We start from the raw sequence: 25,565 nt of genomic DNA, 5'->3' as shown, positions 1-25,565 counted from the left end.
CACAGCCATCAGTCACTGGGCATCACTCCCTGGTGTCCAGTTGCCAAGGGTGCTGGGCAGGGGAGGGGGGAAGGGGGGTAGCGTGGGAGGGAGGGGGGAGGGGAGTCATGGGCTGCCCTCTGGTGCTTTCAGAGCATCCCTCTCCAGGGGAGGGAGGCTCCAGAACCCCAGCAGCACCAGGGCTCCCAAGCAGATGCAGTGGACCAGCCAGGCCGGCCTGTGCCCGAAAAGCAAGCCAAGAAGGTGCCGGAGGGAAACGGCCCCGGGAGGGCTGTCTGGCTCCAGGGACAGAAGCAGAGCCATTGTTCCCATCATTGTTCCCATTTTCATCCTCTGGGATTTCCTGCACCATGAGCTCCTCGCTCTGCTGCCTCCCACAGCCCCATGGGGCACTGGCGGCAGAACCTGGGGCCTGGCACTGATTTGGTGGGGGCCAGGGGGGGGGGAGCGTCTGGCAGACCTGGGGGATGAGGACACTCGTGCCACACAGGAAAGGATTCCGCCCAGGCTCAGGGCTGGAGACCTCGAGGTCTTCCATCCACCTCGGCCACCTCCTGGCACAGGTTCCCAGCCACCTGAACTCTGTCAGTGGTGAGGCCACACCGAGGGACATGGAACTGGGGGCTCAGGGGTAGCGCTCAGGCCTGCAAATGGCCTTCTCTTCCCTGGCAGCCCCCTCTTCTCCTCCTCCACGTAACTTAGTCCCTGAAAAGCGGTATCCTGGCCACCATGCAGCATCCCAGAAGAGGCCCCGCAGCTGCCCAGCCTGAGCTTAAACCCACCTCCTCCTCCCCCCCCCCCCCCCCCCCCCGGGCCCTGGCGCAGCCAATGAGCCTCCTGCCGCCCGCCCGTCGGAATCCGAGTGGGGAGGGGAGGTGGGTCTCCCCTGGGCACCTGCGGGAGGCACGGAGGGCGGCAGCCGGGGGGCCTTTACAAGAAGGGGAGCAGGGAGGTCAGGGGCAGCTCCTTCTCCCCCAGCAGCGTGTCCCGCTTGAGGCTGCTGCCCTTGTTGACCACCTTGATCCTGAGGGCCAGTTTCCGGGCGCTGGCCGGCCCGAGGCCGTCGAAAAAGAAGTCCTCGTTGAAGACGGGGTGGCGGCTGTTCTTGATGATGGTGCTGCGCTGCTTCTGGAGCTTCCCGGGGACCAGGCACAGGCCCACGCAGCAGTTGATGCTTCGGGCATCGCAGAGGTGGTCGTACAGACCCTCGGCGGCCAGCAGGCGCACCCGCAGCCGCGCCTGGGCCGCCTCGTACTCGGCCAGCAGCCGCACGCTGCCCCGCGGGCCCATGCGCACCGCGTGCTCCGCGCGGGGCACCGGGCCCGGCTCCGCGCCGCCCGGCTCCGGGGCGGCCCGGCGAGTGAGGCGGCGCCGGGCGCCCGGGCTGGTGTCGGGCGTGCTGTCGTCCGCCGACAGGGAGCCGTGGCGGCCCACCGAGTGCTTGAGCTGGCTCACCTTGGCCTGGCTGTCCTGGGCGAAGCCTTTGAGCAGCGACACGGAGCGCGAGAGCAGCGGGGACCCGAACGGGGACGACTCGGCCGAGGACCCCGTGTCACTCTCCCCGCCGCTGAAGTAGCGGCTGGGGCTCATGAGCGCGCCGCCCGCCTCCCGGGACGCGCCGTCGCCCCCGTTGGCCTTGCCGCCCCCCTTGCGGCGCCGCGCCCCCGGGGAGCCCACCTGGGCCAGGGCGCCGTGCTCGCTGTGGAACAGGGACTCCTTGCGCCGCGTGTGCGGGCTCTCGGCCAGCGTGGCGAAGCCGTAGGACGTGTGCGCCTTGGGCACGGAGGGCAGGGACATGGCCCCCTGCGCCTGGGGGTCGGCGTTGGTGGCGGCCTCCTCGGCCGGCCAGTCCTCGGCGCTCTCGATCTGGATCACATGCCGGGTGGCCGCCTTCAGCAGGCTCTTGCTCTCGGCCGCCAGCTTGGCGGGCAGCCGGGGGCTCCGCGGGGCGCGGCGGGGCGAAGCCGCGGCCGGGGTCGGCTCGGCGGCCGGGCCCTGCTCCGCCGGCCCTTCCGGCTCCGCGGGGCTGGCCGGCAGCTTGGGGGGGATGAAGAAGTCGGGGATCTTGTCGGGCGTGAGCACGTTGCTGTACAGGGGCCCCTTGGAGGCCTTGTCTCCCGCCTCGCCCCCCGCCGCGCCGTTCTCCCCGGACCCCCGCAGCCGCTCCAGGAACCACATGTTGGTCTTCTTCATGGGGGCAGCGCAGGAGGCCAGGAGCGCGCAGCGTCTGGGGAGGGAAGCGGGGCCAGGAGCTGCAGGCCTGCAGGCACCGGGTGCCGACGGGGGTTCCTGGCACCTGTCCGGGGGGCCACCTGGACGGGGCCTGGGCCAGCAGGACCCGGGGGGGGGGGCGGGGGCGGGATGGGCTTGACCCCCCCGCCTCCCCCAGAGGTCGCGCTTAACTTACAGGCACAGCCGGGGGAGGCGGGGGTGCCCGGACTCTTGGGGAGCTCCCAGGGGAGAGCGGCCCCTCTCCGACCCCCACCCCCGTTTTGAGGATCTCAAAGCGCTTTTTAAAGGGTTTCACGCTCTGTCTACAGGGACCACACCTCGGGGTGTGGTTGGACCCCCGCGTGTCCCAGCTCCGCCCCCCCCTCGGGCTCCCACCCACCTGTGGCTTCTCCCAGGGCTGAGGGTCCAGGCAAGTGGGGTGGGGGCAGGGAGAGGGAAGGAGTCTGGGGGCCCACCGCGCAGCCGGCTGATCCCTCCCCTCCGACCCTCCCCTCCACCCCCCCACCATCCCACCCCTGGGTTAACTCAGCTGGGGGTGGGGGTGGGGTCCGAGCAGCCCCCGCGGATCGTGGCGGGGTCCCTGAACTCACCTGCCAGGGGTGGTGTCCCGAGGCCGAGGCTGTCCCGCGGGCTCGCCGGGGTCTCGGCGCGGAGGCTCCGGGTCTGGGGTGGGGGCCGAGGCTGCTGCTTCCACCAGGGCGGCGGCGGCAGCGCAGTCGGACTCATTCACCGGCCGCGGCGGGAAACCGCCCAGCCCGGCCGCCGCGCCGCCGTATTCTCCCTAGTACCGCCGCCTCCGCCCCCGCCCCCCGCCTCGCGGCGCACCCCGCGCCACCCCGGGGCCCGGCGCACAGGAGCCTCGCGGGCACCCAGGGGGCCGACGAGGGCAAGTGGGAGGGAAAGCAGGTGGTCGCGGTTTGCTGATGGACACCCCTAGCGCTGGTCCCTGCGGACGGGGGAGCAGGGGGAGCAGGAGGAGCAGAAACCCCACGCCTCTGCTTCAGTTCATTTGGGGAGGAGCGCAGACCCATACTAGCCGTGGGCCCTTTCCCTGGTGAGCAGCTTTCCCGACTTACAATGAAGAATAAAATAATAGCAGCAATAATAACTGCATCTGAATTGACTCCTGAGCGCTCTCTCAGTGCCAGGCTCTAACTTCCTTCCCCCAGCTCTCCCCCTCCGTAGACGTGGATGAGGAAGGTGAAGGTTTCCTTCTAGAAATCAGGACCCAGCAGCTCCTCCTGGTGAATGGGCATCCCTTAGCGAAGCCGCCCCAGACGCCAGAGAAGGAGCTGCTCCTCCATGTCATGGGCAGATGTTTATTGAGCACTTACTGGATGTTGGGCAATGACACAGACGCTAGGGACACAGCTGTGACCAAGGGATGCAGGGCCCACCTTGTGATGCATCCCACAGAGGCGGTGCCAACTGAGGGACACAGGTGAACAGAATTGTAACAGGAAAATGTGATTGGAGGAGAGCAGGGAGAGCGCAGGCGTGCTACCCACAGAGAGAGAAACCAAGGCAACCCCTGGCCGGCAGCTTCCTAGATCTCAGGGTCCCTCTGGGGTCCCACCCCGCTGCCTTGTGACCTGCCAGCCCTAACCCCCCTGCTTCCTCACGCTCTGCCCTCCCTCTCAGCCTCACTTTCCCCTTCTGGCACCCAAGGCCGACCAGTCCCAAGTCCGGTCTCAGTTTGTGGGGAGCCAGTAAGATAATGTGGCCAGCTGGAGGCCCCGCCCCTCCAACAGATCCACTGGACCTTGGAGTGAGGTGGGGTTTAGAGCCCCGTGGTCCACATGGGGAAAGCGAGGCTCAGAGGAGGCCATGACTCCAGGAGGCCTGTCTCAGATTTGCTCACCCAGCAAACACTGAGCCCCGTTTTGTGCTGGGGTGACACCAGCATGCCAGGGGAGGCAGATACCAGTGGATGCATCACCTCACCACTGCCTGGGCCAGCCCCGTGTTACAGCCTGACAGAGCCCCCTGAACCCCAACTTGAGCTGTCATGAAGAGTGCCCTAGAGCAATTACTTGTGTGATTCTACTGCCCCCCTGGGCTTGGAGCTGTGGTTGGAAGGGTGGCACCTGCCGTGTCTCCAAGACACTGGGGTCTTTAATGAAAACTTGCCAGACAATTGGGCAGATTACAGGGAGGATGACTTCTGGAACAGTGCTCCTTTCTGCAGCGGGGGGCCGCCCCACCTTCCTCCATTGACAGGACAGGGACAGTGGGGCCCAGGAAGGGGAAGTGACCAGCTAGGGTCTGCAAGGAAGGGCAGTGCCAGGCTGACCTGGGAATTGGGGGCTTCAGTCCCCACTCACCCTTGCCCAGCTGGGGGCAGGGTCTCTATCCCCAGTTGGGTTGAAAGAGGATGCAGTGAATTTATTCTGTGCTGATTCCTGTGCTAAGCAACTCAAACATTAATCTGGAGCCACTTAATCAGGGTTCGAATCCTAATACCAATATTTCCTGCTTTGTGACTTCTGGCAAGTGTCCAAACCTCTCTGCCTCCTTCTCCTCTGTGGTCCACGGCCATCACAGCATCAGAGCTACTGTTTGCAAAGTACTTAAACATGTGTGATGTGTTGGTCATCAGTTCACGAAAGCTGCTGCTGGTGAGGACAGAGACTCAGCCAGGGGGAGGTCTTGCCAGGCCTCAAAGTGAACCCCAGAACCTTGACCACAGCCCCGCTCAGCCAGAAGCCCCACCCCATCACATTTGGGGGCTGGGGAAACTGAGGCCAGAGGGAGAAGTACCTGGGGATAGATTCCAAGCACCTGTCCTGTGGGCCACCCTGGAAGGGACCAGGGCAGGGAGGCCACCAGCTCTGACTCCAAACAGGAACCTCCCCAAGTCAACAAAACCTTCTGCTTCTTCTGCAGAGCCCTGTGACTGACAGGTGTGGCAGCCCCCACCCCTCCACCAGGACTCCCCCAAACCCTGAGCGGTGGCCTCCCTGGAATCAGAGATGAGGAGGCTGCGGGTTTCAGGCCCAAGCTAGGGAGGGGGCCCAGACGGCCCTCACCATCCCCACCCACCCTAAGCTGTGCCCCTCATGCTGTGGCCTTGGTGGCCACCCCCTCCCGCCTCAGTCCTCACCCTCTCCTCCATTCCCAGGAACATACTATATGGACAGGGGAAAGGGGCAGGTCTCCGAGGAGATGCGGGAAGGTGGTACTTCCCAGGATTCAGGCCTGAGTCATAGGCTGCCCCCTGTGGCATCCAGCGGACAGACTTGGAGGACACACAGGGAGGCGGCTCAAAGACAAAGAGCCTGCCATCCCAGCGCCAGGCCTGAGGAGCCACCTTGTGCCCAGGCAGCTCCGGGCTCTAAGCTGCCTTTTCCTTTGAAAACGGGAGGAAAGGCCTGTCTGCAAGCTCCCAAGGGGGACCAGGCCCAATAGGCACTGAGGGAGGGGGCAGTCTTCCCGACAAGGAAACGGAGGCATGGCGGAATGGCCTGCTTCTGCGGAGGCCCGGTTCAGGGAAGGGAAGTAACTGGTCCACGGCTGCACAGCAGAATTTGAACCAACATTTCTACTACCTCCCACCTAGCTCCCTGCGAGGCTAGGGCAGGGAGCATTTGCTAACGGAATAGCTGCAGATAGAATGGACTGGAGACAGGGTGGGAACCCAGCTAGAGCCAGGCTCGTAGCTCCTGTCACCATGGGGGCTCCCCCGACAGAGCTTTCCTGGGTCCAGGAGCAGGATGGGGGAGGTAATGAGGGTCGAACCCCGGCTCTGCCACCTCCCAGCGGTGTGGCCTTGGGACGCCTCCTCACGCCTCTGAGCACCCTGAGTTTGTGCACATGCCTAGCAGGAGTCCTAGGTAAAACTTTTAAGGGGGTGGTGCCGGGCCTGGAAGGACCCAGGGCTATGAATGAATGAATGAATGAATGAAGTGCATTTAGACCTCTTTCTGGCCTACAAATCTTTGGAATCTGACACTTCTTCACATTATTTGGTCCAACCCTAAGAGCATTCTCTCAGCCACCCCCATTCCTATCCTGCCCCCAACAGTATGTCTCCCACTTGGGAATCTTATCACCTCTGTGCTTAAAAGGCCCCTGGCAGCTCTCCCTGGCATCCAGCTTTGCCTCCGCTGTGTCCACGCCACAGCTGGCACTAGACACTCTGTGATGGTTTGCTGATTGATGTCATCTGACTGCTAATTCCACGAGGACAGGTCCGCCTTGGTCACTGTTGCATCCCCCTAAGCCACCAGAGCTTCTGGCAGATAAGAGAAGCTCAGTACAGACAATTAAAGGCTCTTAGGATGCTGGAGGAGGGGGTGTGGATGGACAGACTGATGAATGAATGAATAATGGATGGATGAGTAGGTGGGTGGATGGACAAATGGATGGATGGGTGGGTGGATGGACGGACAAATGGACCAATGGGCGGACTGGTGGCTCAGTCTCCATGTCACTGAAGTAAGAGACATGACATCAGAGTCCCCTTCTGGCTCTACCTTTGGATGGTTTCACCCCTACTTAGGGGCAGAGCAGAGTGGCTTTTGCTCCCCACACCCTTACTAGGCCCCCCAGGTCTGCAGACCCGAACCCTGGGCAGGGATGTGGCCCTGGTGGGCTGTGGAGAGGGCTGGGGACACCTTTGGGAGAGATGCCTCCACGTTTGGGGGCGGAGTTAGAGGAGGGTCCCAGGAGAGTGTGGTCTCTGGGAGGGAGCGTCCCAGAATCCATGTGCAGGAAGTGCTGGAAGGTAGGAGTCGGTGCTGGAGGAGGAAGTGGGCATCAGGGAGAAGTAGGGGCTTTGAGGGTGTGGCTGCATCTCAAGAAAACAGGGAGGAAAGAAGCTGGGATCCCTGAGGGATCAGACCGTGTTCAGGGGCAAGACAGGAGCAACTGGAGGAAAACAAGGAGCCTTCTGTCAGATATATTGGGATATCTCAAGAGAGAGGCTTGTAGCATTGGGGAGATAAATAGGTGTTTCCAAAGAGAAATTAGGGTGCATTTAATAGAGAAATTGGGGTATTCTTATCTCTAAAAATAGAGGTATTTGAGAAATGCTGGGGGAATTCTAGGAGAGCGAACCACCCTTTTACTCCCCCTAACAGGACCTCAGCCCCCCATCTCCTCCAGCCCCCAGGAGGCCAAATCTGGTGCCACCTGGCTTTCCACTGGGGAGACTGACTGCAGCCCCCAACCAAGAGGGCCCCTTAATGTGCAGTCGGCTCACGTTCCTCATGGTCATTCCCAAGTTTAATTACAAACAGATTCGAAATGTCCAGTGCAGGTCAATACCCCCAAGACTGCCCCCCACTTCAACATCAGCGTGTGTCCTGGCCTGAGGACCCAAAGCACCTCAATTCTCCCTCAAAAACTGTGCACCCATTTTTCAGGTGAAAACACTGAGTTGGGCCAGAACAGGACTCCAGCTCCAGGCCAGGGACCTGGGAACCTTCCCCTCCCAGGGAGATGAGCTGAAGTCCAGCCAGGAAAAGAGACTGTGTCTCCCTACCCCACCAGGACCGCACCAGGACACCGAGGGATTTCTTTTATATATTTTCGTTAAAGGCGAGAAACGGTTCTGTCTTTGGTATGTACACCCTCACTCCAGGCAGAAGAGAGGAGGCAGGGGGCTCGGTGAGAGAGAGGGGGGTCTTGGGCCCCCATCTCCTGGCATGGTTGACCTGGCCCAGCAAAGAGTGGGCTGGAGAAGAGAGATTCAAGGCCCACGTGGAGGAAAGAGAGACTGCAGCGGTTCAGCCTGACCAGGGTCCAGGGAAAGGCTGTAAGGCCACAACAGGGACACCTGGGGAGCAGGGACAGGAGCCCGAGGCGGGAACCATCACCTGAAGGAGAAAGCGGAGAAGTCAAGGGTCAGCGGAGACAGCAACCAGAGACCTGGGTTCACGTGTTAGGGACTCCAAACCTTGGTTACACTGCAGCAAAGTGACACAGCAAGGAGGCTCAGGCCCAGGGGCCCGGGTTCAAGTCCCAGCTCCTCCATTTTCTGGCAGTGTGCCCCAGGGGAGAGTCTTAATCTCGGTGCTGTTTCTTCTGCAGAATGAGAACGCTGATAACAGTGCCTGCCTCAGAACCTCGTGGGAGACGTGGGGAGGTGAGCACAGTCCTTAGACACAGCAACGGCTGCATTAGCAACTATGATAATTGCCATCGGCGTCATTTCTCAGGCCACAAACAACTTCGGGGACAGAAGGCAATCAGATCGTACCCTGGCACATGCCCCAGAGCACTGCAGATCACTTCAGGCATTCCACAGGCCCACCCCCGACTCCTGAAGCCCTTCCCCAGACTGGGAACCCCAACTCTGCCAGCAGCCAGGCCTGTCTGGGGGCAGGGAGGAGACCTGCAGTGAGTGGGGAGGAGGCAGGAAGGAGACCTTTGTCATGGGGATAGGAGAGCAGCCCAGCCTGGCCCAGAAGCTCCTCTTGCTCAGCCCTTGGGGGAAATTCAGCACCTTCCTTCCCCTTCGGTCCCTCCCTCCCTCCCTGAGCCCAGCTCCAGCTCCCAGATCCTGGGATGCCCAGGCCCTGTCTCTCCCTCCTCCACAAATGCAGCTCATGTCACTCTACCCCTCGCACCCCAGCTCAACCATGTCCTCTCCTGCCTGGCCCAGCCCTGAGTTCACCCCAGAGCCCTCCTCTCTCACCAGAGAGGTCCTATATCCGCCTGGCCCTTCCCCACTCAAAGCCTTCCTGTGGCTCCCCAGCACCAAAATCGAAAGGCCAAGGGTGCACCTTCTCATCTCACCACGCCCCTGGCACTCCAGCCCACAGGACCCAGGCCACACTGGTTCCCTCTTCCAGGGTGGCCAAATGCTGCCTCCTCCTGGAGATCTTTATCACCAATTAAACAGTCCCCATAACAGCTTAGCCATCCCACTCCTGGGTAGAGACCCACCCAAGGGCAATGAAGACACAGGCATACAAACACCTGTACACACATGTTCACCGGGGCCGATGGTGAGTGGATAAATAGAGCATGGCCCATCCACACACTGAAATATTCATCATGGAAAGGAGGTAAGTACTGACTCTCTACAACATGGATGAACCTTGAAGACATGAGGCTCAATGAGAGAAGCCAGGTAAACAAAGCCACACAGTGTGATTCCCGTTTATGTGAAATGTCCAGAACAGGCCCATCCACAGAGACAGGAAGTGGGTTAGTATTTGTCAGGGGCTGGGGGAGGAGGTGGGGAGTGACTACTAAGGGAGACAGGGCTTCTTTGGGGGGTGATGGAATGTTCTGGAATTAGACAGGGGGACGTTGCACAACTCTGTGAAGATACTAAAAACTACTGAGGTAGCCACTGTAATGGGTAAACTGTGTGGCATGTGAATTCTTTCTCAGTTTTTAAAATGAGAAGCGTGATGGATGGGTGATGGCCAGAAGCCAGCAGGGCCAAATACACACCTGGCTCAGGGCTCCCGCTTGACCACACCTCGCAGGTGCAGCTCGCTCTCAGCAGCTACAATGGGCTGCCCATTCTGCAGGTGGTAGTCGATCAGGTGGCTGATGCTCTCAAACAGCACATCCTTCGTCCGAACCTGTGGGGACGGTCTCAGCATCAGCACCGCCAGAGAGCAAGCTGGGGCGAGCCCGGCCTGCTGAACTGGAACCTGCATTTTCCAAGCCTCCCCGTGGCTCTGGTGCACTCAGGTGTGAGCATCACTAGATCCAAGATTTAAAATTGGCCTCAGGATTCCAGAACTAATTATGGTTCTGGAGCCACACTTCCTAGCGGGTTGAATAGTGGCCCTAGAATGATATGTCCACGCCCTGACTCCTGGAACCTATGAATGAGAATGTATTTAGAAAAAGCATCTTTGCAGATGTGATTAAGTGGAGGGTTTGAGATGAGCTCATCTGGGGTTACCTAGGAGTCCCCAAATCCAGTAACTTGTGTCCTTAAAAGAAGATAATAGCCTGGTTGGCATGCTTAGTGGTTAGAGCATCGGCCTGTGCACGGAAGGGTCGCAGGTTCGATTCCCAGTCAAGGGCACATATCTGGGTTGCAGGTTCAATCCCCAGCCCCTGTTGGGGTGCGTGCGGAAGGCAATCTCTCTCTCTGTATCTCTCGCTCTCCCCTTCCCTCCCTTCCTCTCTCTCAAAATCAGTGGAAAAAGTATCCTCGGGTAAGGATTAACCAGAAAAAAAAATACAAAGAAGAGAACAACTTGGACACAGAGACACAGGAAAAACATGTGAGAAGATGGGGGCAGCGATCAAAATGACGTGTCAACAAGCCAGGGACTAGCAAGGACTGCTGGCGACCATGAGAAGCGGGGAGAGGGGCATGGGACAGATCCTCCCTCAGAGCCTCAAAAGGAACCAGCCCTGCCAACACCCTGATTTCAGACTTCTGGTCTCCAGAGCTGAGAGAGAAGAAATCTCTGTCGCTTTAAGACACCCAGTTTGTGGTCATTTGGTAGGGCAGCCCTCAGAAATGAATACCCCTGGAATCTCAGAGACACATCTGAAAATCAGAATCACCAAATCCAAAAACCATCTGCGTCTTATGATGAGAAAATCTTAGCTCACAGCACAGAGACCCTCCGGACCCCTGCCTGCCAGACCTTGCATGGGTAATGCTGGGCTCACTGAGCACATGTCACCTGGACCAGTGGTCGCCAACCGGTGGTCCGCGGACCGCTGGTGATCCGTAAGGTCCGAAAGGTTGGCGACCGCTGACCTGCACAGCAGGCTTAAATGCACCTTTCTGGCCACACAACCACCTTCCACCTGAGTCTGCCCTGTACCAACAGACAAGGAGTATATGCAGACTGAGGGCAGTCCTGAGGATTCTTCTGGACAGGTAAGAGCAGTTGGTAAGCTCTACGGCTTTTAACTCCTCCAAGCACCTACCAACTGAGAAATAACTTTTAAAGCCCAAGGCCCTTGGATGCTGGAAAATATTTCACAAATCTTAGAACTGCTTGTAAATTGGAGCATGTTCTTTTTTATATGTTTTTGTTGATTTTAGAGAAAGAGGAAGGGAGAGGGAGAGAGAGAGAAACATTGATCCATTGCCTCCTGCACGCACCCCAACCTGGGATTGCACCTGAAACCTGGGTATGTGCCCTGACCAGGAATCGAACCAGCGACCCTCTGGTGCATGGGATGATGCTCAAACCAACGGAGCCACACTGGCCAGGCTGGAACATGTTTTGTAACAACTGAAATGCTTTAGGAACTATAGAAGACCAAATCTCATTGACTCAAAGCAGCTGTTAGATGCATCACCATTTCATGAGCCATGGTGGTGGAAGGGGAACATGAAAAATGAAATAATAATGTGTTCAAAGATGCAACTGATGGGTAAAATAAATAAATAAGTAATTCAGGCCCTGGCCAGTGTGCTCAGTTGACTGAAAGATCCCAGGTTCAATTCTGGGTCAGGGCACACGCCAAGTCTGGGGGCTCCATCCAGGTCGGGGGTGCATGTAGAGGCAGCTGATTGATGTTTCTCTCTCTCTCTCTCTCTCTCTCTCTCTCTCTCTCTCCCTTTCTCTCTCTTAAAAAATCAATAAAAATATTTTTAAAAAACACAAATTTATTATCTAAAAAGGGGAAATTTTTAAAAATAATTCAGACCTCAAAAAAAAAATAATTCAGACCTCAGAGATGTCAAAATGAGAGGAAAGAAAAGTGTGCATCAGAGGGCTGAAGCATTCAGTAACTTCAGACCTTAAGACCCTTGTAAACTGCAACCTGCTTTGGAACCCTAAAATGCACTAGAAACTGAACTTTTCGTATTGATCAAAGACATCACTATTTGTAAGATGCACTGGTGATAATAGAATATGAAAAAAGTGCATCTTACAATTGTTGAGATATGATATTTTGTAAACCCTGAAAGGCCTTGAAATTGGAAAAGATTTTGTAACCCCATAACGCCTTATAGACTAAGAAATACTCCGAAAATCCAAAAATTCTTAAGCTGGAAAATAGTTTGTAATTCTAAAGTACCTGGTAAACAGAACAGAATCTGTAAAGGCTTTGTAATCCGAAAAAATACTTCATTAAACCTAAAGGGTGCTAAGAAGATGGGCACCTCCCACCCCGCCACCCCACACCCCCTCAACCCTCCCACACCCCACACCCCCACACCCTACTAGCCAGCCCTCCCGCGCCTGGCCCTGCATCCCAGCCAGAAGCCTGGCCCGGCTCCCAGACGCCGCCCGGCCGCGCCCCCACCCGCCCCGGAGCGTCGCAAACCCGGCTCAGCCTCCAGCCCCGGCCTCGCCCCACCCCTCGGCCCACACCCAGCCCCGGCTCCCGCCCACGTCCACCTTACCACGCCCTCGGGGTCCACAAGAAGCAGGTGCTTGGGCTGCCCCGCGTGCATGCCTGTGAGCACGTACTGCCCGGGGTTGGTGACGCTGTCGCGCACGAGGAAGTCCCCGTCGGCTCGCAGCAGTTTCTCCGCCGCCCGGCGGCTCATCTGGCCGTGGTACCAGGGCTCCTGCCGCAGCTGCTCCTCGGTGGGGGCAATGGGGGCCCTGCGGGTCGGGGGGCTGGGCCACTGGTCCTCCAAGGGAAGGGAGGCTGCTGCGCCCGCGGCCGCGGAGCACTCGTGCAGCTTCAGCGCATCCTCGAAGGGTCCTGCGGGCAAGGACGGGGTGGGGTGCGGTGCGGGAGGCAGAGGGTGGGCAGCTGCCTCCTGCTGGGAAGGAAGGGGGCTGGACCGGAGGAAGGACCCGCCCTCGGGACCCGGGTAACATTGATGGAGCACCTACTGTGCATCACACCTGCACTGAGCCCACCGCAGTGGGTCATTGGCTGTGCACTGTGTGCGGGCCAAGCGTGTGCTGGTCTGCGTGCTGTGTACTCAGTGTGCGCTGTGTGTTGTGTGCTCTCTGTGTGTGTGCAGTGTGTGTGCTGAGTGTGTGCTGCATGCTGTGTGTGCTGTGCTGAGGGTGTGCTGCATGCTGTGTGTGCTGTGTGTTGTGTGCTCTGTGTATGTGCACTGTGTGTGCTGAGTGTGTGCTGCATGCTGTGTGTGCTGAGTGTGTGCTGCATGCTGTGTGTGCTGAGTGTGTGCTGTGTGCTATGTGTGCTGTATGCTGTGTGTGCTGAGTGTGTGTTGTGTGCTCTGTGTGTGTGCACTGTGTGTGCTGAGTGTGTGTTGTGTGCTCTGTGTGTGTGCACTGTGTGTGCTGAGTGTGTGCTGTATGCTGTGTGTGCTGAGTGTGTGTTGTGTGCTCTGTGTGTGTGCCCTGTGTGTGCTGAGTGTGTGCTGTATGCTGTGTGTGCTGAGTGTGTGTTGTGTGCTCTGTGTGTGTGCTGTGTGCTGAGTGTGTGCTGTATGCTGTGTGCCGAGTGTGTGCTGTGCTGAGTGTGCTGTGCTGTGTGTGCTGAGTGTGTGCTATGCCGAGTGTGTGCTATGCTGAGTGTGTGCTGTGCTGTGTGTGCTGAGTGTGTGCTGTGCTGAGTGTGTGCTGTGTGCTGAGCATGTTCTGTATGCTGTGTGCTGAGTGCATGCTGTGTGCTGAGCATGTTCTGTATGCTGTGTGCTGAGTGTGTGCTGTGCTGTGTGTCCTGAGTATGTGCTATATGCTGTGTGCTGAGTGTGTGCTTTGCTGTGTATGCTGTGTGCTGAGTGTGTGCTGTGCTGTGTATGCTGTGTGCTGAGTGTGTGCTGTGCTGAGGGTGTGCTGTGCTGTGTGTCCTGAGTGTGTGCTGTATGCTGTGTGCTGAGTGTGTGCTATGCTGAGGGTGTGCTGTGCTGTGTGTGCTGAGTGTGTGCTGAGTGTGTGCTGTGTGCTGAGTGTGTGCTGTGCTGAGTGTGTGCTGTGTGCTGTGTGTGCTATGCTGAGTGTGTGCTGTGTGCTGAGTGTGTGCTATGCTGAGGGTGTGCTGTGCTGTGTGTGCTGTGTGCTGAGTGTGTGCTGTGTGCTGTGTGTGCTGTGTGCTATGTGCTGAGTGTGTGCTGTGTGCTGTGTGTGCTGTGTGCTATGTGCTGAGTGTGTGCTGTGTGCTGTGTGTGCTGTGTGCTATGTGCTGAGTGTGTGCTGTGTGCTGTGTGTGCTAATGGGAGCCTGGCAAAAAGCACCTCTTTCTCCACAGGGGTTGCTGGGCTCTGTGGTGACCAGAGGGGACAGCCTGCCTCCCAAGGAGCTCACATCCAGCTCCTCCTTCCCCATTGGAGGATTGTTGTGAGGAGCCAGTGGGGCTGCGCTCTTAGTCCGGTGCCTGGCTCACCAGAGGTGCTCAGTAGAGCCACCGCATGTCATTATTGCAATAAGATAGCCAGTTGTCAGGTGGCAAACATTGTGAAGAAAGACATTTCCAGCTGGCTTGGGAGGTGCTCAAGGAAGGCCAACTAGGGAGGTGTCCTGAAGGACGGACCACTCTGCCTGGCCAGCATGGGCACCACACCTCCCACAGTGCTGTGGGAGAGGATGGGACTGTGGGGGGGATAAGAAGGGCATTTTGAACACAAGCCTCCTCCATCAGACTGAGCCCTCCCTCAGGCCCAGGCAGAAGGAAGGAACAAGCTCCACCATCGACTATCAGGACCTGATTAGAACCCCCTCATTGGACTAGGGATCCCCCAGAGAGCAGACAGTGCCTCCCCCATCAGGCTGGGATTCCCATCAGAATGGTTTTGGGCCTCCTCCCTCCCTCAAACCATAGAGTCACATGAGGATGGAGCTCAAATCCCTCCTCAGACCCAATGGTAGGGAGCTAGGCCTCCCCCAACAGACTGAAGAGTCCCCCCAAAGAAAAGGGGCTGAGCCTCCCCCATCATACTAGCCTCTTTCTAGTTATATGAACTAGGCCTCTTCCATCAGACTGGGGACCCCCATTAAGAGGCAGCTATGTTACCCCCAAGAGACTGGGGGCCAACAGAGGGGGAGGCTCACCTCCCTATCAGACTAGGGAGTCCCGTAGGAAACAGACTTCCCACCCCACCAACATCAACCTGGAAAGTCCCAGGGGGAGAAGTCCCCAGGGGAGGAGGCTGTGCCGCCCCCCTAAGACCATCCCCCTCAGAATGGCTTGTCCCCACATACGCATGTCAAACAGGTCCTTCTTAGGGCTGTCCTCGGGCTGCAGAGGCTCTGAGGCGTCCAGGCCCTGCGTGTTGACGTACAGGTGGTCCTCGTAGTCTCGGGGCCCCTGGGCATCTGCCTGCACGTAGCCATCCCCTGGCGGGGCTGGGGAGGATAGAAGGGACGGTGAGGTCAGCTGGTGGAGCCAGGGGAACACTGAGGCCCTAGGGCACAGAGGAGGGCAGGACGGGACCCAACCTGGGAGCCCCACCCACACCCATCTCACTCCTAGAAGGAAGCCTCATGCCCATTTGAGCAGCACCATCAAGAGCGAAAAACCTCCAAAGATACCCAATCAGGGGTGGGGGGCACCAGAGTCCCTACTCTGGTGGGACAGCCAGAGGGAACAGCCACCCACCCAGGCTGCCCCCATCCGCCAGGCAGGAAAGCGGCCCAGGGGGCCCGAGCTTTCCAGTTTCCAAAGAAGCCAGAAACCTCGATGAAAAAAGAAAAAGAGCCAAACCGGTTTGGCTCAGTGGATAGAGTGTCGGCCTGTGGACTGAAAGGTCCCAGGTTCGATTCCGGTCAAGGGCATGTACCTTGGTTGTGGGCACATCCCCAGTAGGAGGTGTGCAGGAGGCAGCTGGTCGATGTTTCTCTCTCATCTATGTTTCTAACTCTCTATCCCTCTCCCTTCCTCTCTGTAAAAAATCAATAAAAATATATTTAAAAAGAAAAAAAAAAAAAAGAATTAGCTGGTGCTGGGGAAGCGGTCTCTCCAGTCTGAAAAAAAAAAGAAAAAGAAACTGATGCTGTCAGATCTCACAAGAGCTTGTGGAGTGACTACAGTCTCGCAAGTGAAAGTGAAATGATGCAGAGAGGAGAATCGGTGAAGGGGGACCCAGGCACCCAGTGGGGGAGGGGCCGGGCCACTCCTATGGCCCAAGGGCACCCTACCCTACCTGAGGGGCCCAGCTCCCAGTGCAGGCCATGGGTGTCTCTTCGAGGAGGAGATGCTCCCTGAAAAAGAAAGTGAGAGTTCCTCCTGCAATATGCAAGCCCCTCTTCCAGCATTCCCACCCAGTGATTATGCCTAAATCACTGGGGACATAAGTCAGATGGGAAGCGCAGCTCACACCCTCTAACCCAGTGGTTCTCAACCTTCCTAATGCTGCGACCCTTTAATACAGTTCCTCATGTTGTGGTGACCCCCAACCATAAAATTATTTTTGTTGTTACTTCATAACTGTAATTTTGCTACTGTTATGCATCGTAATGTAAATATCTGATATGCAGGATGCATTTTCATTGTTACAAATTAAACATAATTAAAGCATAGCGATTAATCACAAAAACAATATGTAATTATATACTCCGAGTATGTGTTTTCCGATGGTCTTAGGCGACCCCTGTGAAAGGGTCTTTCGACCCCCAAAGGGGTCACGACCCACAGGTTGAGAACCGCTGCTCTAACCCTTCCCCCAAGCCCTGGCTCTCCAACTGCCGGGTGTCCACCAAGCCCAGCTTCGCATCCACGGCCCACCTCTGCTACAGCTTCATAAGGCCAACTCCCCTCCGGAAGGTGGCCTGCATGCACTCTCCTGCCACCCAGCACATGCTATTCTCTCCTTCCCTGCACTGCTCTCCTGGGCAACTCCTATTCACCCGTCAGAGCCCAGCCCAAACACGGCTTCCTCAGGAAAGTGCACCTGACCACAGACAAGTCAGTCTCCCTTTCATACATTCTTGTTACCTTCCTTGTAAGCCCTTTGCACAGCCCTGATTAAATCACTGATATAATTATTTGCTCAGTGTCAGTGTATACGTCTGAAGGGTCTAGAACAGATCTGTGCAGTCTGGTAAGGAGGGAAAGGTAGGGGGTCTGAGAGACCCTCCTCTAGGATCGAGAACAGGAACAGAAGGAAAAGCTAGGGACAAGGCCCAAGGAGTCAGCATGTGGGGACAGCTTCCCATCCCTCCCCCATGAGTCCACAGGCACTGACCTGGCTGACAGCTCCGAGGGCCCCGAGGGCACAGGGCTGTGTCAAGGTGAGCCTGGAGTCCACCAGTCCTCCCAGGGGCGGCTCCTTCCCTGGGATGCTATTGTAGTAATTGTGTTCCATGTCCTCCTCATCCCCCCAGGCCGACTCCTCCAGCCCGGTCAGCCTGAAGACAGACAGCAAGCAGGAGCATAGGCAGCGGCCCGGTACCCAGGGCACAAGGAACAGGGACGCCAAGGCCTGGGGGCTGGAGCTCTGAGGGGTGGGTGGGAAACGCCAGGCCCAAGGGGACTCTGCTCACACCTCCCATCCGCTGAGCCTTCACCCAGGAAACGCTTGCTGGGTACTGCCTTTCTCTTCCCTCCCTTATACAGTGGGACATGGCACAGCTACAGCAGGTCCTCAGAAAAGGTGGTCTCCACGTCTTTCTATCGGCTTCTGGCCTGGCCAGGCAGCCAGGACACATCAGACTTGCACCCAGGACCGGGATGCCTGCTGTGCGTGATGGTGAGACACCCTCGGCATTTAAAACGCCGTCACCGTCTGGCCCTGTGGTGGCACCTGCAGAAATTTATCCCACTAGCGCTCGTTCAAGTAAGCATGGTTCCTAAGAGCAAAACGGGGGAGACCACCGCCTGCCCCTCAATCAGGCACAAACCACAGGTTCCAGTTCGGGCAGCAGAGCAGCACTGTGCCGCCCATCGAGGCGGCAGCAGCTCCAGGTGCCCAGCAATGGCAGGTGAAAGCCACCAGGCACGTGTGACAGATGTGCAAGCCCATAAGAAAGGCAAAGAGGCCATCGCATCCCGGGAAAGGCCTCGCGCTGCACTGTGAATTCCTCTTCCTTAGTGTGTGCTTATTTGAATTTCGAACAATTAATAGGTGTGTAAGTAGCTGAGAGCAGGGGTCGGCCCAGGAGCCACACAACGTTTAAATGGTTAAGAAAACAGCCAAAGAACAATATTTGGCGGCATGGTGAAAGTTCATGAAATTCGGATTTGGGTGTTTATAAATACCGTTTTGCTGGCACGCGGCCCATCCATTGCTTTATTACCCTCCACAGCTGCTTTCACAGACAACAGCCAAGACGCTGAAAATATTGACTGTCTGGGCCTTTGCAGAAGCGTTGACTGCCCCTGTCTGCACTAATGACAATAGTGACGGCAGCGCTGACTGGCTCCTGAATCCTCACCTCAGCCCAGGGAGTAGGGGCTGCTTTTATCTGGGTTTTACAGCCAAGGGAATGGGGATCCTGTGATGAGCTTGCAGGGAGCACAGGGGGGTGGTGGTGGGACAGAGTAGACCCAAGCCCAGGAGGAGCGGGTGGGGGCTGGTACCTTTCAGGGGGGACGACCACCTTGGGGGGGCTGTGCAGGTACTGTTTGAAGCGCAGCTCGAAGGCTTGGCCCACAGTGCTGATGACGCTCTGGGCGAGGCCCTCGCAGCACTCCAGGATGTGGCAGGCTGGGGGGGTCGTTTGTGACAGCATCAGTGTGGCCTGGCAGCTGACTCGGTCTACACCGGGGCCCCCCCACCACACCCACTGGACCTCACCTCTCTGGTTGATGGGGTCCTTGGCGACATAGGCCACATAATCTGTCATGTCCTGGGGAGAGAGGGGAGGGGTGAGAGGGGCCGGCTGGACCTGCCTGGGCCCACTGACCAGGATTCCTGGCTGCCCACCTCCAGCAATGCAGGGGACAGAGGTGGCCAAGGCCACCCACCCAGCCCCTTACCGTGTCGCCACCCGACGCGAAGGAAATGGACTGCATGTGGTGGTTGGCGATGATCTGCCAGAGAGACACATGTGGTCACAGGCTGTCCTGAGGTCAGGGACCTGAGGCTCGGGCGGGCACTAGACCAGGGCCACAGGGAGGGGACTGGCACATACAGACAGACACACAGACACACACAGGTACACACTAGATGCCAGGAGCACCCCCAGTGGTGACAGCTGTGGGGCTCTGTGAGGGCAGCGGCTGCATCCCTCCTGGGCTCCAGGGTGGGGCCTCAGCTCACCTCCAGGTGAACGTGTCACTTGAAGCCCTGCACCCACCATCCCTCCGGGCTTCACCTCATGGGAGTCCACGGAGCCTGCCCTTCTGGGGCTGAGGACAGGCCACATGGCCCTCACCTGGCGTGTGGCAGGCACAGAGAGGTTGAGGCCATCAGTCGAGATGCTGACGGCAATGCTCATGCCAGCGAAGCGCAGGTTGCTCTTGCCCAGGATGGAGGCCAGCGCCTTGTTGGGGGCCTGAGGGGGCAAAGGGCCACAGGGTGGGGGACCTGAGGGAGTAGAGGGCTGTAGGGTGGGGGGCTTGGAGGGGCAACACAGGGTCACAGAGCGGGCAGGACAGGGCTGCAGGGTGGGGGGCCCAGGCTCTCGGTGGGGGCTGCAGAGGGGCTCCAGCTGGGCAGGGAATGGGGAAGGAGACGTCCCCTCCAGCCCCACTCGGAGACCATAAGCCCCTCACCAACCTTCCTCTTCCAGGAGCCCCGGACTCCAGGCACAGCCTCATGGAGTCGGTTGATGGCCTCCCTGTGGGGGGACGGGAAGGGAGCTTAGAGATCTTGGGGAGAGGGGTCTGGGGAGGGGCAGGAGCTCAGAGAACGGTGGGGGTCAGAGGGTAATGGGCTGAAAAAAGGGGTGCAGTGGACCCTGAGATGAGGCGGGCTCAGAGGAGGGAGGGGATGAGAGGCAGGGGTGCTGGGGTACCTGGGGAGAAGAGGAAGGGACAGGGCATGGAAGTGGGTTCCTGGGCATCTGGCAGATACCCTCCTCAGCTGCTTCTCTCAGTGGGTATCAGATTCAACACAACCCCTGAACTCAGACCCCAACTTCTGTGTGGCCACAGGCATTGAGAGGATGGCCTCTGCTAAGGGCAGAGCCAATGAAACCAGCTTCCTGGCCCCCTAACCCCATCCTGGCTTCCACAGCCGTCCGGAAGGCTCACCTGGTGACCTGGGTGCGAGTATTGAAGTCCAGGGATCGCATGGAGCGTAGCACCTCGATGCAGCCCATGTACTAAGGGAAGAAAGAGCGGGGTGAACTGGTGGAGCCCATAGAGCCAGCGGAGGAGCCCAGCTGGGGCTGACAGATGAGCTCTCCGCCTCCTGTCCTGCACCTGCTGGATTCCAGTCCTTCCTTCTGTCCTTGACAACGTCCAGCCTCAGGGTCTTTGCACCTGCTGTTCCCTCCCATCTATTTTCATACTGATTCCTCGCGATCCCAGACTCGGCCTCACCTCCTCGGAGCCGGCCTCCCTGGCTCTACATAATTTGTTCCACAGAATCTGGTTGACTCCTCCAAGCTCATTAAACTATCTGTTCAGCCCTAGCTGGTTTGGCTCAGTGGATAGAGCGCTGGCCTGCGGACTGAAAGGTCCTGGGCTTGATTCCAGTCAAGGGCATATGCCTGAGTTGCAGGCTCGATCCAGAATGGGGGGCGTACAGGAGGAGGCCGATAGGTGATTCTCTCATCATTGATGTTTCTCTCTTTCTCCCTCTCTCTTCCTCTCTGAAATCAATAAAAATATCTATAATAATAGAAGGGTAATATGCTAATTAGACCAGACGTCATTCCGGACGTCCTTCCAGAAGAAGCCAGGGCTGGAGGGAAGCCCTCCCAGGTGCCAGTTGGAAGCAGGTACCAGCAGCCAGGGGGAAGGCCTACTCTTGCACGAATTTTGTGCATCGGGCCTCTAGTATTTAAAACAAATAAATAAATACAGTAGGGCCTTGACTTAGGAGTTTAATTCGTTCCGTGACAGAGCTCATAACTCAAATTACTCGTATGTCAACTCAAAAAGTGAACGAGTGAGACACGTGATGCTGGGCTGATGTTGTGGCGTTCACTGTGACGTTCGCTGCGCCAACTAGCGTTGTGGTATCTGAAGCTGGCTCGTAACCCGAATTTTAGCTCGCAACTCAAAGCAAAATATCGGCCGAGAGACGGCTCGTATCTCTAAAAACTCGTTAGTCGGGACACTCGTAAGTCAAGGCCCCACTGTAAACTATCTGTTCAATCTCTTTTTCTGTTCCACTACAACACAAGCCCAGGAGGACCAGGATGGTGGTCATCTTGCCCACTGTGTGTCCCAGAGCCCAGCACAGGGCCTGCAAGCAGACAGGATGGAGACCGTCTGGCCTATGAAGCCCAAACCACGGACTATCTGTGATCCATTACAGAAAAGCGTGGTCCTGCCTAGATCACCATTTCCATGGAAAGGTAATTCAGGATCTCCAAGAGAAAATGCTGAGGGACAGAGGAGGTGGAAATGACCCGCAGAGTTCCCAGGCAGCTTCTACTGCTGCCAAGGGTGGGGGCATGGGCAACAGACGATGGCCATAACCATCCCCCCAGATTCTAGGCTGCTGTAGGGTAACTGGTGCAATTGGAGAGCGACATGGCAGCATCACAAGATCCCATTGGCATGAAATGTCAGAAAAGGCAAATCCACAGAGACAGAGAGTGGGTCTGCGGTTGCCAGGAGCTGGAAGGGGCGAATGATGGGGGTGACTGTTCATGGAGACAGGGCTTCCTATGGGGCTGATAGAATGTTCTGGAACTAGATAGTGGTGATGGTTGCATAACCCTGTGAATATACTAAATGCCACAGAATTGTACACTTTAGGATGATTCATAATTAAATTTTTCATGTGAATTTTACCTCAATTTTTAAGGTAAACTATGGTGATAGAAGCTGGGATAATGGGAGTGCTGTGGGCGGTGCCAGCGAGGAGGACACCAGGCAGATGTCTAGCTCAGTGTGGGCTCCAAGCACCTGAGACTTGCTTACACACTGTGCTATATGTATGTTGTCCCTCAATTTTAAAGTCTGACCAAGGAAAAAAGTACATCCCACAGATACTTATTAATTACTAGTGGCCCAGTGTACAGATTCCTGCACATTGAAAGGAAATTAATTAGAAGACTCATGTGGGAATTACATTACTGCAAAAAATTACATGTCAAAATAGTATATAGAATATAGTATTATAAATTTAAAAACAAACTATCTTAATATCGTTATTTGCCCTTTATAATAGAAGTGTCAGAGATGAAAGAAAATTAGTAAAATGTATGTGAAAATAATATATAAATTGATAAATAAATAAACCATATTCTGTCGCCGCCGCCGCTTTCTTTCAGCTTCAGAGGTATGTTGTGCCAATAGCTGGTCTTCGGATACACTCTGGCGTCGCCTGTGATTGGCACCAGTGAGAGCTTTATATGCATTGCGCATGCTGAGTCAACATTTATTTTTAAATCGCCAGTGCGGGTCATATGTACCAGCTGGTCTGACAGACGGACGGCAGGTCACTTAGCCTTTTATATATACAGACAGATAAAGGAAACACATGGTAACTTTGCCAGGGAGACATGTCACCTTAACCAAGGTGTTAGTTTCCTGGGACCGCATAACAAAGCACCACAAACTGGACAGCTTAAAACAACAGGGATGTATCCTCTCCAATTCTGGAAGCCAGGCGTCCAACGTCGAGGTGCTGACCAGGCTGAGCGCGGATTGGAGAATCCAGAGAGGGCCATCCTCGTCTACTCCAGCTTCCCATGGTGGTGGCCAGCAATCCTTGATTTGCAGACACATCAGACCAGTGATTGCCTCCATCTTCACATGGACTTCTCCCTGCATATCTACATCCAAGTTTCCCTCTTTTTATAAGGACACCCGTCATATGAGATTTAGGGTTCCTAACATAGTATGATCCCATCTCAACCTGGTAACATAGGCAAAGACTCTATTTCCAAATAAATTCACATTCTGAGGTTCTAGTGGGCATGAATTTTGGGGGACACCATTCTCCCCAGTACACTAAGTGATCACAGTTTCCAGTATGAGTATTGGGCCACAATGGCACCCCAGCCTCCTGATTCGAAACACGGAGGAGATACAGCACGCCCCTGTGCTTCCTGCCCCAAGTGCACAGCCTGAGCAAACACCAGTCTGAAGCCAAATGGTGTGCACTCGTCAAAAGCTGGGACACCCCTGGCGTTTCTCGCACTGACGTCAGGCCATATTCCTTTTGTGTTGTTGTCCAAATTTTCCTCTTCTTATAAAGACACCCGTCGTTGCATTAGCGCCACCTCACTCCAGGATGACCTCATTTTAACTTGATTACATCTACAAAGACCCTATTTCTAAATGAGGCCACGTCCGCAGGTTCAATGGGCATGACTGTGGGAAGGACACTCCTCAACCTGTTCCAGAGGAGGGGGATTTGGTAAAGGCAGCAAAGGCACAACTAAATGCAAACATCACTTTGCAGGGTGCTGGTTCCAAAAGGCCAGCAGAGACGTGAATACTGCCCAATGGTCAGTGACACTCTGGGATGCCTGATAACTTCCGTACATGTAAAGATGAACTGTGGGTGTGCAGGAAGACAGCTAGCTCAGGAGACCATGGGGAAGCATTTAACAGCGAGTGTCATGCACTGGCAGCTCACTCCTAGTGGTTCACCAGGGATAGATAAACTGCGCCTAGAGAACGTAACATTTTAACAGTCATAGGTGCAGGCGCACAGGCGATCCATTCGTCCAGCGTTTCCGTATGTTTGAAAGGTTCATTTAAAAAGCTGGGATAAAGACCCACTCCTCTACTACCCCACGTTCTAGGTCCCCAGCCTCACATGTCGAATCCTGAGGTCTGGCTGGGCGCCGCCCCTTTGTAAATACCCCTTCCCTGCGCCCCCTACCTCAGGCCAAGGTCGCGGCGGGTTCCGACTCTGCTGCCTGCGAAGGAGCTTTTAATGGGGGTCTGGGTAGCAGAATGCCCCCACCTAGTCCCCTCGGTCCAGACTCTCCCGCTGGACCCGAATGAGGTGGGGGGGGGGATGCTTGATCTGCGCATGCGTGTCCCCCACCCACCTGCGGGCCTCTGCCCGCCTCTCCACACGTGATGCCGTGGGAACCCCGACCCCAGCGCCTCCCGGCTGGGGGCGCCCAGCGGAGATCGGGCGGGAGATGGGGGCCTGGAGTGGTGCGGAGAGAAGGAAGGATGGAGAGGAGACACCTGGCCCTCAGGGTCCGGGGTGTCCCAGAGAAAGAAGTGGGGGAGGGGAGCCCCAGCCCCCAGTTTGAAGTGCCCGAGGATGGCACCCCCTGCAGACCCGGCCGGCGCACTCACCCGAACGATGTAGGAGACCCCGGGCCCCAGGACCCTGGCGTCTGGGTGTAGCCAGCCGTGCGCTGGCTTGTGGATGAAGCTTCCTTTGCGGATCCACTCGTCGGCGGCGGCGTCTGGGGCCCCAGCCGTCCCCCGCGCGCCCCGCGACCCCCGCGTCCCGGCAGTCCGGCAGCGGCTGAGAGTCGGCAGGGGGCAGGGCGCGGAGCAGCGCGGCTCGCAGGCGCCCAGGACCGCGGCCGCCAGCCCGGGGACGCTAGCCGGGCCGGCGGGTTCCGCCGGGGGATCGGCGCCCCCGGCAGCTCCTGCGCCCCCCGCCGCCCGCGCCGCTGCCGGGCCGCGGCCCAGGAAACCGGCCGGAGCCGCGAACTTCCACTGTGGCATGCGCGGCAGCAGCGCGCAGAAGGTGGTGGGCGCCTCGGGCTCCGGGGGCGCTGGAGGCGCGGGGGGCGCGCGCCCGCCGGGACCCTGCGTCATGGCCGCGGCCGCCGGACCGAGCCCGACCGGGCGCTGAGCCTGACGCGGAGGAGGCCCTCTCTCTCCCTCCCGCTCCCTCCCCGCCCCCGGCCCGGTGATGTCATCCGCCCGGCCCAGCGCGCAGCCGCGGGGGGCTGCGCCCCTGGGACCCCGGCCCTCGGCGTCCCGGCGCCTGGCGGGGCGGCTGGGTAGGGAAACTGAGGCCCGCCGAGTGCAAGGCGCTAACTTCGATCTGGCAGTCAGGGAGGGAGATGTTTCCAACCCAGGACCCGGGCGTGGATCCCCTACTTTGCCCCCCACCCGTAGACCAAGTTCCTGGGACAGAAGTGGGAGAGACTTAGAAATCACTTCCCCTTCTTCCCTTTTTGACTGATGGGGAAACTGAGGCCTGGAGAGGAGCGGAGGCGCGGTGAGAGAAGAGAGCCCCAACCCCAAGGTCAGCCCCCTCCATTTTCACTGCTCCAGCCGGAAGGCACTCCAATAGGGAAACTGAGACCCAGGGAGGGAAGGGGTCTGCCTGGAGGCCGTGCGGAGACGGACTCGGAGCGCCGTGCCAGGCTGGGTTGGCTGGGTCTGCAGTGGGAGGCTCAGAGCGAAGCTTCGCGTCCACTCTGCAGCCTTTCGCTGAGTCTGTTTCCCAGGCTGTGAGCCAGGAGCGCGCGCTAGAGGGCCATAGGCTCCCGCATTTCTGGGGAGCCCTATCGCGCAACAACCCCACTGAG

General features: G+C 57.6%; 2 protein-coding genes across 2 annotated transcripts; both read right to left on the bottom strand.

Annotated features, from left to right (window-relative positions):
- Positions 1 to 799: 799 nt before the first annotated feature.
- On the bottom strand, positions 800 to 2,942 carry C2CD4C (C2 calcium dependent domain containing 4C). The gene is made up of 2 exons (XM_059695269.1): positions 2,823 to 2,942; positions 800 to 2,227 (listed from the first exon to the last, which is right to left on the bottom strand). Exon 2 carries the CDS (start codon positions 2,191 to 2,193, stop codon positions 931 to 933), a length of 1,263 nt encoding a protein of 420 aa, XP_059551252.1. The 5' UTR covers positions 2,194 to 2,227; positions 2,823 to 2,942; the 3' UTR covers positions 800 to 930.
- Positions 2,943 to 7,440: 4,498 nt separating this feature from the next.
- Positions 7,441 to 25,195, bottom strand: SHC2 (SHC adaptor protein 2). The gene is made up of 13 exons (XM_059697495.1): positions 24,370 to 25,195; positions 20,179 to 20,249; positions 19,703 to 19,763; positions 19,359 to 19,478; positions 18,961 to 19,014; positions 18,779 to 18,830; positions 18,562 to 18,688; positions 17,228 to 17,390; positions 16,187 to 16,244; positions 15,246 to 15,389; positions 12,524 to 12,831; positions 9,640 to 9,773; positions 7,441 to 8,051 (listed from the first exon to the last, which is right to left on the bottom strand). The coding sequence occupies exons 1-12, from the start codon at positions 24,841 to 24,843 to the stop codon at positions 9,645 to 9,647; spliced, it is 1,761 nt and encodes a 586-aa protein (XP_059553478.1). The 5' UTR covers positions 24,844 to 25,195; the 3' UTR covers positions 7,441 to 8,051; positions 9,640 to 9,644.
- Positions 25,196 to 25,565: the final 370 nt, after the last annotated feature.

Source organism: Myotis daubentonii, chromosome 5 (assembly GCF_963259705.1).
Source record: "Myotis daubentonii chromosome 5, mMyoDau2.1, whole genome shotgun sequence".
In the NCBI taxonomy this organism is placed as follows: domain Eukaryota; kingdom Metazoa; phylum Chordata; class Mammalia; order Chiroptera; family Vespertilionidae; genus Myotis; species Myotis daubentonii.
The sequence above is the reverse complement of the archived record's forward strand: the minus strand, read 5'-3'. Positions and strand labels throughout refer to the sequence as shown.

Coding starts and splice junctions, on each gene's coding strand:
- C2CD4C (XM_059695269.1), bottom strand. CDS start 2,193: ATGAAGAAGACCAACATGTGGTTCCTGGAGCGGCTGCGGGGGTCCGGG.
- SHC2 (XM_059697495.1), bottom strand. CDS start 24,843: ATGACGCAGGGTCCCGGCGGGCGCGCGCCCCCCGCGCCTCCAGCGCCC. Junction 19,479..19,702: donor GGGGCTCCTGGAAGAGGAAG/GTTGGTGAGGGG, acceptor TTGCCCCCTCAG/GCCCCCAACAAGGCGCTGGC. Junction 16,245..17,227: donor CCCTCGGAGCTGTCAGCCAG/GTCAGTGCCTGT, acceptor TTTCTTTTTCAG/GGAGCATCTCCTCCTCGAAG.